Below are 16,096 nucleotides of genomic sequence, written 5' to 3'. Positions count from 1 at the left end.
AACCTAAAATATATTAAGACTAAATTATTGATTCTTTTACAATCTCATTGTATAAAGAATCATTCAGCACTATTTTATTATTTTACTTTTCATGTTATTACCAACGTACTTTGAGATTCTGTTCATTTTTCCCCACTAGTTTTAAAAATTATGTTTTCTTGTTTATTTTCCTCTGTATCTGACTTCCTCCTTCTCACTCTCTCCAAACCCCTTTTTGATGTCAGCTGAGGTCTTGAGTGATGGTTATTGGCTCACTACCTTGTCAAATATATGCATTGTGCTGAGTCATTTAAGGGGAGGAAATATAAAGGATACAGAGAACAGAACCAAGCTTTTCGTGAGATAAGTTAACAGATAGCATCAGCCATACTACATATGACTATCTCTACAAGGATCAAGAAAGTCTATTATCAGTTTTATAATTTAAAAAAATTGCACTTATATTCTCTGCCCACATCTGTATATGGTGTGTGAATGACTCTTAATAACTGCACATGACTGTGCACATACACTGTAAGCATACTTAGGTAGTCCTGGTATACCTTAGTCAATTTAAAAAATATATTTTTATTGATTTTAGAGAGGAAGGGAGAGGGAGAGAGAGATAGAAATATCAATGATGAGAGAGAATCATTGATTGGTTCCCTCCTGCACACCACCTACCCAGGCATGTGCCCTGACTGGGAATTGAACTGTGACCTCCTGGATCATAGGTAGATGCTCAACCACTGAGCCACCCTGGCCGGGCCCTTCGTCAATTTTGAAAGAACAAGGCAAGTGAAAGAGGCAGCAATGGTGATTTTATAAAGTACTTAACTAAATAAGATGAAGTTAAATAAGAATCAAGTCAAATTTGTTGAGAACGTTTATTGCTGCCAGTTGAGATTAATGAAGTATAGACGGTCTTTGCTAAAGATGAGCCAAGGGAAGCGCCACCTCATTCCCTTGGCCACAGGCCTCGGTTATGAGCTGTCACTGTCAGGTGGTGGGATGCCATCATCCCTTCCTCCGGGACATCTTGTAGTAGTGCCTGCTCCTCAGTGACTAGCTTTGCTGCACTGTCTGAAGCCTCTTCATTTTTGTTTTCTGCCTTCGAGCATTTCTCAGTTTCTTAGTTTTTAAGAAATTATCCTCTAATTGGTATAGAAAGTCTTCAACTCGTCCAACCTAGGAGAAATAGATACAAGATTTGTTGTTGTTTGCCTAGGTTTTGTATATGTAGGAAAATGGTGATGTATTTAAAATTAAACGACACATATAGGTCCATGTTGGGACAGAACTGGTAGAGACAGAAACGATTAACATAAAAGGCTCCTTCTGGCTCTATTTCGGGTTCCCCTGTGTTAGGAATGTGAAGCAGGCATGAGGGCAGTTGCTTTACCACTCAGTCTTCCCCCCTGGGTATGAGAATCACTGGCTGTCTTTAATGGTCAATAAAACCAGGGATTTCAAATAGAAGTGAATGGTGAAAAATTAATCTATAATCAAAAAGATTGAAAGACACAAATCTACTAATCTCAAATTAGAGATTCTTGCATTTGTGTGCCCCTGGCTAACTTGGGAGAAAAATGAGTATTCCACATTGTCTTAGGAAGAACCATTTCCTTTAAATAAAAAGGAAATTTTGAAAAAATACATTTTCTTAAAAAAATGCCACACTCCAGGGAATAAGATAAAATAATGAATACAAATAAATAATTCTTAAAAATAAAGTATTAAAAAAATAATAAAGTATTCATCTTTCTTCAAAGAAAATTTCTAATTATTCAGTGATGGTTAAATGTATTATGTGATTTGTCAGAAAGAACTATAGAATAAAACCATTTACATACAAGAGGCCTGGTGCATGAAATTCGTGCAGTTGGGGTGGGGCATGGGTCTTTCAGCCTGGCCTGTGCCCTCTCACAGTCCGGAACCCCTTGGGGGACATCCAGAAGGATCGGGCCTAAGCTGGCAGTCAGACATCCCTCTCACAGTCCAGGCTCTTGCAGTTCAGGACCCTTTACTCCTTACTGCCTGCCTGCAGTGGAGGCGGGAGAGGTCCAGCCACTGCCACTGTGCTCATCAGCCATGAGGCTGGCTTCTGGCTGAGCGGCACTCCCCCTGTGGAAGTGCACTGACCACCAAGGGGCAGCTCCTGTGTTGAGTGTCTGCCCTTCTGGTGGTCAGTGCGTGTCATAGCAACTGGTTGTTCCACTATTTGGTCGATTTGCATATTAGCCTTTTATTATATAGGATATTCGGAGTTGGGCCCCCAGAAGTCTGTAGATACAACAATTCATACTTAACCCTGGTTGTCAGAACCCATTTATTTTATTAGCCTAAAGCCATTTGCTGAAAACCTCATTGTCATCAAGTTAGCTCAAGGTGCATGAACAATATCACCTACTTAAGATAAAAAGCACTTACAACTTCAATTTTTCAATTTTGAGTTCTACTTTTAAATCACTTGATTTATCATTCATTGTGATATCAAAGAGAGTTCAGATTGCCAAAAGAGAATGATAGATGTCAGCACTAATTTATCTGTTATTTTTAGGTTTTATGTCACCCAGGTGATGTAAGCTGTCCCTTGATTTAAAAAAAAGAAAAGAAGATAACGTATTTATATAAAAACAATTTGTTTTGAAAATTTAAAATTACTTCAGCTAAATTTCTCCAAAGGCACATTGTTGTTTATGATGTCTGATGATTGCAGCAATCATCAAGATAATTTGACAAAATATTTTTGGATCTTGTCATGAAGTCAATGCATTATTTTATGTATTCCATACATTTATATCAACCAACGTATACCAAAACCACGAGTAAAAAATTAATATAGAACACAATCAAAACAAACATAATAGATGGCACTTTATTGTTACTTCAATAGCTGAGTTGATGCACTGATAATTTATCATTTAAATCAAAGCTCTTTACAATTAGAATGTTTGTAATTAGCTCAAATACAACTTAAAACTATAATCCTAATGCAACAAAAAGCTTTCTTCAATGATACAGAAAGATAATTGTTTTATACTACCCATTAGGTAACTGCTGTTATTTATTTATTTATTTATTTATTTATTTATTTATTTATTTATTTTTTCAGTTGGGTTTATTAACAACACTGTTGCCTGGTGGACATGGCTCAGGGGTTGAGCTTTGATCTATGAACCAGAAGATAACAGTTTGATTTCCAGTCAGGGCATATGCCCGGGTTGCACGTTCATTCTCCAGGGGGGCATGCAGGAGGCAGCTGATCAATGATTTTCTCACATCATTGATGTTTCTATATCTCTCTCCCTTTCCCTTCCTCTATCAAATTAATAAAATCAATCAATCAATCAATCAATCAATCAATCAATCAAAAGAATAGTGTTGACTATGTTGCTTTTCATTACGAACATTACAGACAAAAAAGAAACACAGATGTGTCTTTGGAATAGAGTATTGCCTAATTAAGCTGGAAGGTCTAGGGTGTAAACCAGGGGTCCTCAAACTATGGCCAGCGGGCTACATGCAAATACAAATATTGTATTTGTTCCTGTTTTGCTTTTTTACTTCAAAATAAGATGTGCAGTGTGCATAGGAATTTGTTCATAGTTTTTTTTTTTTAAACTATAGTCAGGCCCTCCAACGGTCTGAGGGACAGTGAACTGACCCCCTGTTTAAAAAGTTTGAGGACCCCTGGTGCAAACTATGTGCAATGTCTCACCTGGTTGTCTGTGTTCACCTCCTACCTGGTTGTCTACCTGCTGACATTTCAACCCATTCTATTGGTACTGGACTGATCTTTGGAAAATGTAATCCCAATCACATTATTCTTTTGCTTAAAATACTTAAGTAGACTCCCACACCCTAAACATGGCTTACACTGCTCTGGGTGATCAGGATCATTTATGTCACTCCCTGTGCCTCAGCCATGGCTCATTTTTCAGTTATTTGAGCACAGCTGTGCAGTGTTCTCTGCGCCCTTGATCCTCCTAATGCTCTGCTCTCTGATGGAACACTCCTATCTGAACCCTTACACATCCTTTGAATTTAAAATTCAATTATCAGTGTCTCAGGGAAGTCTTTCTGGATAGCCCAGACCAGATTGGGTCTCTCAGTAACATATTCCCATAGCAACCCACTCATTTCTTTGCATATTGTAATTTTTTACTTAATTGTTATAATGATTTATCTAATGTCTTCCCATCTGGTCTTTAATCTCCACAAGGCAAGAAATAGGTCCATATTGTCCACTGTTTCAGCACCTAGGATATAGCAGACCCTCATTAATCCTCCTTTCTGATAATAGAGCTGAAACCAATGTGTTTTCCCATACTCAAAGTGATGCCTGGTTTGGAGCATATCAGAAGGCTTTCTTTTCTCTTACAAGTTAAATAATCACTACTTTCATATGCCATGATTCTGTTAGTACTGTTTAGCTTTGAGACTCTCAAGGCAAGGTAATAACAAGGTGTGGTCCCCACACTTAAATGTAGCCAGAGGTAGAAAAGGCACTGAATAAGGAGTAAGAGTTGTTGAGTTCTGCTCTTGGTCTGTCTTATAACCCTGATCTGTTGACTTCACAGAAGTGATTTGGTCTTTCTGAGCTTCAGGTTGGTGAGGAATGGGTTAGCCTGGAAATTTCCAAGGACACACCAAGCCAAAAAATGCCATGACTTATATTCATAGATCAGTTAGTCCAGTCTTAAGATGAGCCCTCACATTTTTCAGATCAGAGATTATTCTCTTAGAGTACACCATTAGATGAATGACCCAGTAAGCAGTAAAGTAAGCCCATTTTAGCTTCTATACTTACTGAAGTGTAGGAGAGCTGCAGCATGTTTTTACTAAAGCTGGTTCTTTATTTTCTTTTTTTTAAAGTCAAGGAAAGAAAAATGCTGGTTGAAGAGAAAATAGATTCATATAACTAAGATGAACAGATTGCAAATGATAGAAATTTCTATAAAGCCCTTAGGGAAATAAAACACAAAGAAATATGTAAGCATGTAAAGAAGGAAATGAGCCAGGTTTTGGAGCAGAGGCCTCATTAGACTTTCTTTTTGGTACAGAATTTACTTGCTTAACTATGTCAGATTGTCTACTTGGTCATTCTGGGTCTAATTTTCCCATTTGCAAAATGGGCGGATACCACTTCCTTGGAAAGGCAGACTTGGCATTACAGAGATATGGGCAGCTGACCAAGTGAGCTTGCAGAGAATTTTGGGCTGTCAGATGATTGAGGGGAACTAAAGGTCTCAGGAAAGCAGATTCTCAGCTCTCATACGGCTATCAGTTATATTCACATAAAAAAGGTAAGGGATATCCACTAGTTTCTCAGGACCTTTCCATTCTTATACACAAAAGTCTGTCAGAAGAAAGATTATTATGAAACTCTAAAACAGAAGACAGCCTGAGAATATAAGAGATCTCAAAATTCTAACACTACAAAACAATATCAATTAGGAAGAAATGTGCAGGTTGACCAATATTATAGAAAAATTTCTAGCCAGCCCAGATTTTAAAGAAAGTACATTCATATTTTTGTGCAAATATTTATTATCTACTATATATTTGGTACTGTACTAGGGCAATAAGCAAATATGTCAAGATGTTTGACTATAAAGAACTCATATTCATGTAGGAGAGGAAGTTAATTATTACTATTACACTAATGCATAACTGTTTATATGTGAACAATGTACAAAAAAGCTCTGTTAGCAAAAATGTCAGAACAGTGAATGTTATCTGCAGGAATATGGAGGTTACAGGAATGTGGAGGTTACAGGAACCAGGTCTTTGCTAGGACAAGAAACCCATTTCAGTCCAGTAGGTGTGGCTCAGTGGTTGAGCATTGACCTATGAACCAGTAGGTCAGGGTTCAATTCCTGGTTGGGGCACATGCCTGGGTTTTGGGCTCAATCCCCAGTAGGGGGCATGCAGGAAGCAGCTGATCAATGATTCTCTCTCATCATTGAAGTTTCTCTCTCTCCCACCTTCTCCCTTCCTCTCTGGAATCAATAAAAATATATTTAAAAAAAGAAAAAAAAAGAAACACATTCCAGACAGAGGAAAAGCCATCCACCCAAGCAAGGTTGTGAGAGAACCTGGGCCATTTGATAGGGATGAGTTGCTTATAGCATAGATAGAGGCATGAGGGGACTGGGAGTAGAGACATGTACAGTAGGAAATATAGACTGGGGTCAGCTTGTAAAATGTTGAACATATTTAGCTCTGTGGTTAGAAAGATAAATCTGGTGTCATTGTGTGGAGTGAAATGCAGTAAGGGAAACTAGAAGCAGGTGGATCAATTAGGAGACCAGTGCAATAGGATATGAAAAACACAACAAAGGCCTGATTCAAGGATTTAAGAGACATTTAGAAAGTAAGAACTATAGATTTAATGAAAAATTATTGGTTAGGATAAGAAGGCAGGCAGAATTAGGAATGACTGTGAAATTTCTAATTTGAGATCATGATCATATCTTAATGAGGTAAGGAATACAACTCAATGAGTAGTTTTAGGAAAAAGAATGAGTTTAATTAGTGACAAATACACAGTATGGAAAAAAGCCACATAATCAGGAATGTGTTAAAAAAAATGGGCTTATATAATAGCTTAGCCCTAGGCTAAAAGCCAAAATGATGTAAAACTCCAAATTGAAAAGAAAAAAAAAACACGTGAGAGTGAGAAGCATTGTAAAAGTCAAAAGTACTAAGAAAACAAACAAAAGGATGCTTTCAGTTATTCAGAGCAAAAAGATGTTCATGACAGAGACATGATCTACTGTGAAGACAGATAAATCTGGGTGGAAATCCCAGCTCCAGCACGTTCTTGGCATGTGACTTAGGGCAAACTTGGAATCTAAGTTTCCTCATCTATCCATTGATTCAAAGGTCCTGGTCAGATTAAATTAAAACAATTTACATGACATGTTTGCATAGGCCTGAATTGCTATTATGTAGTAGGAGTACTAATACTAGAATCTGGAAGTATAAACCCTATAAATGGGAAAAGCATAAATACATGGAAAAATGCATAGAAAGGTGAAGTAAAATAAAAAGCTGAACAATGTCATCTAATAGTTACTGTGTTTTTGGCCTCTCTTCTGGGAGGGATGCTGCCTCCATAACTGTGCTAAGTGTAGGTGTTTGACATACATTAGTCTTGTGATTAGGCCTCTAAGTTTCACTCTATAAAAGGCAGAATTAGGAAGGGGTCAAAGGAGGGGAGAGAAGTAAGTCTCTGACAGTACATATTAGCCACAAGTTCAATATAAATTAACAGGATTACCTGGTTACCTCCCCCAGAGCTGATCTGAGTATAGACTAGTGTTTAAAATGTATCTGTCTCAAAGGAGGCAATGGTTTTCACATTCTCTGCTCAGGTCATATCACAACTGGGTTATCATGCTGAGTTCTGGATGTGTCCAAGGTCTGGACTCCAGATCGTATGAAGGAAGTTGAAGGATCTGGAGGTGTTTAATATGGAAAAGAGAAACATAGCAAGTATCTGTGGTGTCCTGAGTTATATCAAAGTTGTTATGTGGAAGAGGTGATGGATCTGTCTTGTGTCAGCACACACACTGGAAAGAGAGTGCTACCTAGATGTAGAGGATGCACTTGACTCACAGTTCTTTGACTAGTCACATGACTTCACTTCTGAACTTTAATTTTCTCATATCTATTATAAATAAAAATTAATAATAAATGTAGTCTAGTTTACTGGGTTTTTGTGAGGATTTAATGGCTTGATGTTTGTGCAAAGCTCTTCATAAATGGCTAAACCTTCTACAGAGATTATGATAGTGCCTTTTGTAGTGCCTGGAGGTTTCAGAATAGGTACTCAATAAAACTTTGAGAACTGATTGATGAGCAAATGAGTAAACAAGCGGATATATCAACATTAGGTATAACTGCTTTCCATAGCTGTATAAACATGGAAGGGATGTCAGGGTGAAGTATGGCAATCCCATCTCCAGAGGTTGGAAATGAATCATGATTGGAAATCAATTTTGGTGGGCATGGAGTATTCATGAGTCATGTGTGAGCTGAAGCAACTTCTAAAATCCATCCCAACTTTAAAGTACTAATTTTATGATGTTTACTTTGGCCTAGATTCACTCTGCAGAAATGTGTTCAGTGGAAAGAGGACACTTTGCAATTTGCCTTGTACCACATGGTGAAGCAGCAGCATGGAAAAGAGAGGGATCCAACCACTTCTGCTGTTGTGGTTTTTGTCTACAATCGGTACTGAACTGGTTAATATAAACACCCTTGGGTACTGGGATTCTTGGGCCTCCCTCATATCCTATGTATCGGAATTTTACCTTGCATCCAAAGGGCCCCTCTGATGGATCGCTTAACACCAGAAGGTAGTTAGCAGTACACGTTATTTCCTTCTCATCCCAATACTGCATCACATTACTTACTGGTACTAAAATCTTTTTCAGCTCATGATTTTATATTTTTTCGGCATATCAAAATTTAGGATTTTCTACTGGATTCTGGGATAAAAACAATAACATTGTTACACATTAAAATAATATACTTTCCCCACATACAACCCCTTCGTAGTCACTTTTGGTATGGGCAAGCTAAAAAGTTCTTGAAATTTTCTCCAATAATCTTTTACTATAAAATGGGATTCTATCTTATACTAGAGGCCCAATGCATGAAATTGATGCACAAGTGGGGAGGGTCCTTCAGCCTGGCCTGCACCCTCTCCAATCCGAGACCCCTTAGAGGATGTCCGATTGCCAGCAGTCAGACATCCCTCTCGCAATCCGTGACCCCTGGCTCCTAACCGCTTGCCTGCCTGCCTGATTGCCTCTAACTGCCTCTGCTTGCCGGCCTGGTTGCCTCCTAACTTCCCCCCTGCTGGCCTGGTTGCCCCCTAACTGCTCCCCTGCTGGCCTAGTTGCCCCCTAACTGCCCCTCTGCCAGCCTAGTCACCCCTTAACTGTCCAGAAGTTGGATGTCTGGAAGATGTCAGGTCGACCTGGTCTAATTAACATATTACCCTTCTATTAGTGTAGACTAGAGGCCCGGTGCATGAAATTCATGCACTGGGGGATGGGGTTCCTTTAGCCAAGCCAGCTCCTCAGTCCGGGAGCCCTCAGTAGATGTCCTACTGATGGCCACAGTCTGGCAGCAGAGGCTCGGTGCAGGCGTCGTGTGTGTGTGTGTGTGTGTGTGTGTGTGTGTGTGTGTGTGTCTGCTGGGGGCCTGCCCCCAGCCACACCTGGGAGGGCCCCTCTCTGTTGATCTCTCAGGCTCCTGGCCTCCACTGCATGTTGTACTCTCCCTTGAGCTGTGGCTAGGGTGGGAGGCCCTTTCCTGCTGTGGGATCGCCAGAGCGACCTAGGGACAGGCGCACACAGGGCCTGGCTGCAGGCCGCCCTTTCCTGCTCCATGATCTCCTGGGCATACCACCGGGCAAGTGCACACAGGGGCTGGCTGCAGGCCGCCCTTTCCTGCTGTGGGATCCCATCTGCGATCCCATGGGCAGGCAGGTGCACACAGGGGATGGCTGCAGGCCCCCCTTTCCTGCTCTGTGATCGCCACTGTGATCCCACGGACAGGTGCACATGGGGGCTGGCTAGAGGCTGCCCTTTCCTGCTCGGGGATCGCAGCGGCGACCCAGGGGCAGGCGCACACAAAGGCTGGCTGCAGGCCCCCCTTTCCTGCTGTGGGATCGCCTGCCATGGTGACCCAGGGGCAGGGGCACACGGGGCTGGCTGCAGACCCACCTTTCCTGCTTGGGGATCTCAGCAGCGACCCAGGGGCAGGTGCCCAGGGGGCCTGGCTAGAGGCTGCCCTTTCCTGCTCTGTGATCCCAGGGACGACCCAGGGGCAGGCGCACATGGGGGCTGGCTAGAGGCCACTCTTTCCTGCTCCATGATTGCTGCGGCGACCCAGGGGCAGGGGCACACAGGGGCTGGCTGCAGACCCCCCTTTCCTGCTCCGTGATCGCAGCTGTGATACCACGGGCAGGCGCACAGGGGGGCTGGCTAGAGGCTGCTCTTTCCTGCTTCCTGATCGCTGCAGCGACCCAGGGGCAGGCGCACAGGGGAGCTGGCTGCAGGCCCCCCTTTCCTGCTGTGGGATCTTTGGTTGCTCATCCCTGGCAGGGGCGGCCAGGGAAGAGGCGGGCGCCGGCCTCTTCTGTGCCCCGCTCTGGCTTCTCCGATCACCGCAGGGGAGCAGGCAAAGACGGCGGGTTCTCCGATTCAGTGCCAGGGGCAGTGCCTCCTGGCTCTTGCCTGCCGTCTGTGTTTCCAATCACCATCCTTCCCCTATGGCCTCCCATCATTGTGCCTATATATGCAAATTAACCGCCATCTTTGTTGGCAGTTAATTTGCACATCGCCCTGATTAGCCAATGGGAAGGGTAGCGGTCGTACGCTAATTACCATGTTTCTCTTTTATTAGATAGGATACCCAACATAGTTTTATATGTGGGTGGAAAGTGTGGGGATGCCCTGGGGTCAGGTGACCCCTGTACACCTGAGAGCTCCCTAGTGAAGGAGGATTGCTGTTAGGTTCATTGGTGCATAGATGCAACTTATTTTTATTTGGTGACTGAAGGCAGGTGAAAGCAACTTTGATTATTGTGTGAAGGCTGGCGATGACACCAAAGGCATTGCTAAGGAAGAAACTGAATTTCAGGGCAAAGAGAGTTAGGAATGGGACACACTAAGGAAAGAAATGACAAGAAGCTCAACATGAGCAAAGCTGGTGAGAGATGATGACATTAAGGGAGAGCACAGCCTACCAGAGCTTTGAAAGGTGCATCATTTCAATGAGGCGGTTGGGAAGGAGAGTCACTGTAAAGATCTGGGCAGCCTTTTTCCTTTTAAAGTCATTTAACATCAAACATTACTGTTTGATGAGTTGAATTTTATTTCCCCAAAATTTGTATTTTGAGGTCTTAACTCCAAGTGTTTCAGAAGGGGGTCTTTATGGAGGTAATAAAATTAAAATGAGATCATTAGCGTGGGCCCTAACCCAAAAGGCTGTGTCCTCACAGAAAGGGGTACTTTGGACATGTACACAGGGTGACTGCATGTGAAGATGAAAGCAGAGTTATGATGAAGATTGTCAGCAAACCGCCAGTAGTTACGGGAGAGGCCGGGAACTGATTTTCCTCTTGGCCCTCAAAAGAAACCAACCCTGATGACACTAGGATCTCAGATTTCCGGCTTCTAGAACTGCGAGACAATACATTTTTGTTGTTCCAGCCACTCAGCGTGTGGTACTTTGTTGCAGCACCCCCAGTAAACTAATGCCATTACTAAGCCATAAGATACAAGGAAGCCCAGTTAAGTTCTAATTTTCCCCTCAAGCATGACTGATGCTTTCTAGAATTCACTTTCCTGCTGTCTGATGCTCTCTACTTGCTTGGTGCGCCCTGCACAGGCTAAGAGTGTACCTTGGGAACCAGGGTGGTTTCTTCCCAGAAATGGCAGTGCGAGGAAGTTGATCTCAAACACAAAGTACGGGTAGGTTACACTGAGAAGAAAGGCACTGGGTTTGAATTGGGACTTCCTCTTGCATTCATCTAAGTCTGGATCAAGGAAAGAGGATTAGGTTTGTTTACACATGTTCATGCCTCAGGGATTGGGTCCTCAAAGGGTTTTTCTTTTCTTTTTTAAAAAAATATATTTTATTGCTTTTTACAGAGAGGAAGGGAGAGGGATAGAGAGTTAGAAACATCCATGAGAGAGAAACATTGATCAGCTGCCTCCTGCACACCCCTTACTGGGGATATGCCTGCAACCAAGGTACATGCCCTTGACCGGAATCAAACCTGGGACCCTTGAGTCTGCAGGCTGACGCTCTATCCACTGAGCCAAACCAGTTAGGGCAAAGGGTTTTTCTTTTTAGTAAAGCTTTTAAAGATGTCTCTTGAGAAAAATGGTACATGGAATAAGAATTGCATTCTTCAGGGAGAAGTATCAGCTTTATATGACTGCAGTGGTGGGTACAGAATGAGGGTGTGTTCCAGAGATCAGCACTGTGGACCAAAACCCTCTAGGCAAGGCAGACATTTCCCTTCATCACAGTGGATTTGATAACATTAGTTTCTCTGCTCTGTTCCAGATTAGTTTCCAGGCCAAATGCTTTTAAATATTTATCATCCAAAATAGTTTGAATTTTAATTCTAATTAGAATTACAATTGTTTTCAAACAGGCTTGAAATTAATTTCTAAAGTAAAGTTAGTCTCTGCTATTCACAATATAGCATTTTTCTTTAGCTTTGGCTACCATTCAAACAGACAAACAAGCTCCAGATTTCTCCTTTTTTATGTAGAAAATTGGTATGATAGTGTTTTAGTCATAAAAGAACAACGTAAAATCTGAGGCACCTACTGCTGAGTTGTTACAAAATGTGCAAAAAACTTCTTGCTAAACTGTATTACCAACTCAATTGAAAATGCCCATAATGGTAGCCCTTTTTATTATGTTTAGTATACAGTTAAAGAATATTACAAAACCTTGCTATCACTCTGTCCGGGAAAACATGTATTATGGCTGTTTAAAAATTTTCAACATTTAGCCCTAGCTGGGTTGGCTTAGTGGCTAGAGCATCTGCCTGCAGACTGAAGGGTCCCAGGTTCAATTCCGGTTAAGGGCACATGCTTGGGTTGCAGGCTCAATCCCCAGTAGCAGGCATGCAGGAGGCAGCCAATCAATGATTCTCTCTCCTCATTGATGTTTCTATTTCTCTCCCTCATCCTTCCTCTCTGAAATCAATAAAAACATATATTAAAAAATAATTTTCAACATTTAATGGCATAAATTATTTGAAGGTTTGAATGTATTTTTTAACTTTTCACTTGGACATAATTGTAGATTCCCATCTATCAGTAAGTAGTACAGGAAGAATATTTTTACTCTTTTAAAAAAAAGTTTTTACTGAATTTTTTTTTTGGAGAAAGGAAGGGAGAGAGAAACATCAATTGGCTGACTCCTGCATGCCCCCCTACTGGGGATTGAGCCTGCAACCCTGGCATGTGTCCTGACCGGAAATCAAACTTATGACCTCTTGATTCATAGGTCAACACTCAACCACTGAGCACACTGGCCAGGTGAATATTTTTACTTTTAATGTAGTTTGCCCCAGTGTAACATTTTACAAAATGGTAGTAGAATACCAAAGTAGATACACTCAAGATATAAGACAGTACCTTTACCAGGAAGGTCTCTCATGTTGCCTTTTCATGGCTATCACCCATTTTCTCCTGGCCCCACCCCCTTGAACCCCAAGCAACCACTAATCTATTGTCCATTTCTATATTTGTCATTTTAAGAAGGTGATATACTAGTAAATGAGAGCATGTAATATGTAACGCCATGCTTATCTGGAGATTTGCTCAGGTTGTTGCGTGTATCAGCAGTTTGTGCTTTTTATTGCTTGGCTGTATTCCATGGTATGGATGTATCACAGTTGAACTATAGAACCTTTGAAGGATATCTATGTTACTCCCAATGTTTGGCCATACAAATTAAGTTGCCATAAACATTTGTGTATAGGTCTTTGTGTGAACATGAGACTATTTCTCTGGGATAAATGCCTGGGAGTATAAATGCTAGGTCCTATGATAGTTGCATATTTAGGTGTTCTTTTTTTTTTTTTTTAGTAGCTTAAGCAACAAAACATTTATTTTTACAATTTCTGAGTGTTAGGAATTTGGGAGTGGTTTGGTTAGATGGATCTGGCTCAGTTTCCCATGAGGTTGCCCTGAAGGTATCAACCCGGATGCCAGGCTTCTGCAGCCTCTATCCACTTCCAGGAAGGTTGACCCACATGACTGGCCAATGGGTGCTAGCTGCTCCACAGGACTGCTGGAGTGTTCTCATGACATGGAAAGTGGCTTGCTCTTGTTTTCAGTGTTTTTTTTTTTTAATTTTTTTTTTTATTTTTAGAAACTATTATATTGTTTCCCACAGTGGTTGTACCACTTTCCATTTGTACCAGCAATATACGAATGATCCAAAATCTCTGCATCCTCACCAGCATTTAGTGTTTCTTATGCTAGTCTTGTTGATAGGTGTTGCAGTGACTTATTATGGTTTTAATTTGTATGCTTTCTATTATTTTAAATTTGCTAAGATATGTTTTATGGCCTGAGCTTGGTGAATGGGCAATAATAAGAGAAACAATGTATTTGATTATGTATGCTTATGTACATACATATCAGATACACAGGGTGTCCTCTAAAATGTATATACATTTGAATCATTATTAATTCTAATGGTTTAAACCTGAAAAAAAGAGAAACATCAATTGAGCTATCAGCTCAAACGTGTGTATATACTCTTTTGGGGCATCATTTTTTGGGGGACACCTTGTAAATGCTAACATATAAGTAAAATGAATTGACAACAATGATAGAAGGGACTTGAAAAAGGAATTAAGATTATTTTGTTCCCAGAGGCCCGGTGGATGAAATTTGTGCTGGGGGGGGGGGGGGGGGAGAAGGGTCCCTCAGCCCGGATTGCAAGAGGATGCAGGCCAGGCCAAGGGACCGCACCGGTGCATGATCGGGGCTGGGGAGGGACATGGGAGGTTGGCCAGCTGGGGAGGGACCATGGGAGGGCTCCAGGGTATGTCTGGCCCATCTGGCTCAGTCCCGTTCGGCTGGACTCCAGCAGCAAGCTAACCTACTGGTGGGAGCATCTGCCCCCTGGTGGTCAGTGCACATCATAGCGAGTGGTTGAGTGGCCTTAGCATATTACACTTTGATTGGTTGAACGGACGACTGGATGACTGGACACTTAGCATATTAGGCTTTTATTGCATAGGATTATAAGGTACTCATACTGCCTGTGTAGTGTCATAGTATTATTTGTAAATGGACAGGGATTAGTTATAAATGTACATTTCAAACTTTAGGGCAACCACTAAAAAAAGTAAAAAAGAAGTATAAAACTATCCAGTCAAAAAATGGGCAAAGGACCTAAATAGACATTTTTCAAAAGAGGACATAAGGAAGGCCGAGAGACATATGAAAACATGCACAAAGTCACTAATCATCCAAGAGATGCAAATCAAAACAACAATGCGGTACCATCTCACACCTGTCAGAATGGCTATCATCAACAAATCAACAAACCACAAGTGCTGGAGAGGATGTGGAGAAAAAGGAACCCTTCTGCACTGCTGGTGGGAATGCAGACTGGTGCAGCCACTGTGGAAGACAGTATGGAGTTTCCTCAAAAAGTTAACAACGGAACTCCCATTTGACTCAGTGATCCCACTTCTAGGACTATATCCCAAGAAACCAGAAACACCAATCAGGAAGGATATATGCACCCCTATGTTCATAGCAGCACAATTTACCATAGCTAAGATTTGGAAACAACCTAAGTGCCCATCAGCAGATGAGTGGATTAGAAAACTGTGGTACATTTACACAATGGAATACTACGCCACTATAAACAAAGAAGGAACTTTTACTATTTGCAACAGCATGGATGGAACTGGAGAGCATTATGCTAAGTGAAATAAGCCATTTGGAGAAAGGTAAATATCACATGATCTCATTCATATGTGGGATATAATGATCAACGTAAACTGATGAACAAAAATAGATTCAGAGACAAATGACAGGGAAGGTGGGAGGGGGGTGGTTAGAGAGCAACCAAAGGACTTGTATGCATGCATATTAGCATAACCAATGGACACAGACACTGGGGAGTAGGGTTGGCTGGGGGGGGGTGTGTGTGGAGGGGTGGTCAATCGGGGAAAAAGGGAGCATATGTAAAACTTTAGACATTAAAAAAAAAAGAAAAGAAAATAGATCCAGAGACATGGGGGGGGAGTATAACTGATAATATTAAGAAAGGAGAGAAAATGGAGTCATATAAAATGATCAATTAATTCTCAAAAGGCAGAAAAAGAGTGGAAGATTGTTATGTCTTTGTTAACGTTTGGTAAGCAGAGCACAGGGTGCTGGATAGTGACCTGCAGTTCCAAAAAAGACCACAGGAAAAGTTAAAATAGGGAAGTTTATTACTCAGAGGAAGTACATGGCATGCCTTGAGGGGCCACACAGCAGGTCAAAGCACGGCACAAGCTGAGAGGCAGACCTGGGGCACATGCCTTTATTAGGGT

General features: G+C 41.5%; 1 protein-coding gene across 1 annotated transcript in view; it reads right to left on the bottom strand.

The window, feature by feature from the left end:
• Positions 1 to 906: 906 nt before the first annotated feature.
• Positions 907 to 16,096, bottom strand: part of SPATA16 (spermatogenesis associated 16) — a 200,709-nt gene continuing 185,519 nt past the window's right edge. The window contains 1 exon segment of the mRNA XM_036352620.1: positions 907 to 1,167. Coding sequence (XP_036208513.1) covers positions 1,045 to 1,167 — 123 coding nt within the window. The 3' untranslated portion in view covers positions 907 to 1,044.

Source organism: Myotis myotis, unplaced genomic scaffold (assembly GCF_014108235.1).
Source record: "Myotis myotis isolate mMyoMyo1 unplaced genomic scaffold, mMyoMyo1.p scaffold_m19_p_2, whole genome shotgun sequence".
Lineage (NCBI taxonomy): Eukaryota > Metazoa > Chordata > Mammalia > Chiroptera > Vespertilionidae > Myotis > Myotis myotis.
Note: the sequence above shows the minus strand (reverse complement) of the source record. Positions and strands in the feature narration are given on the sequence as shown.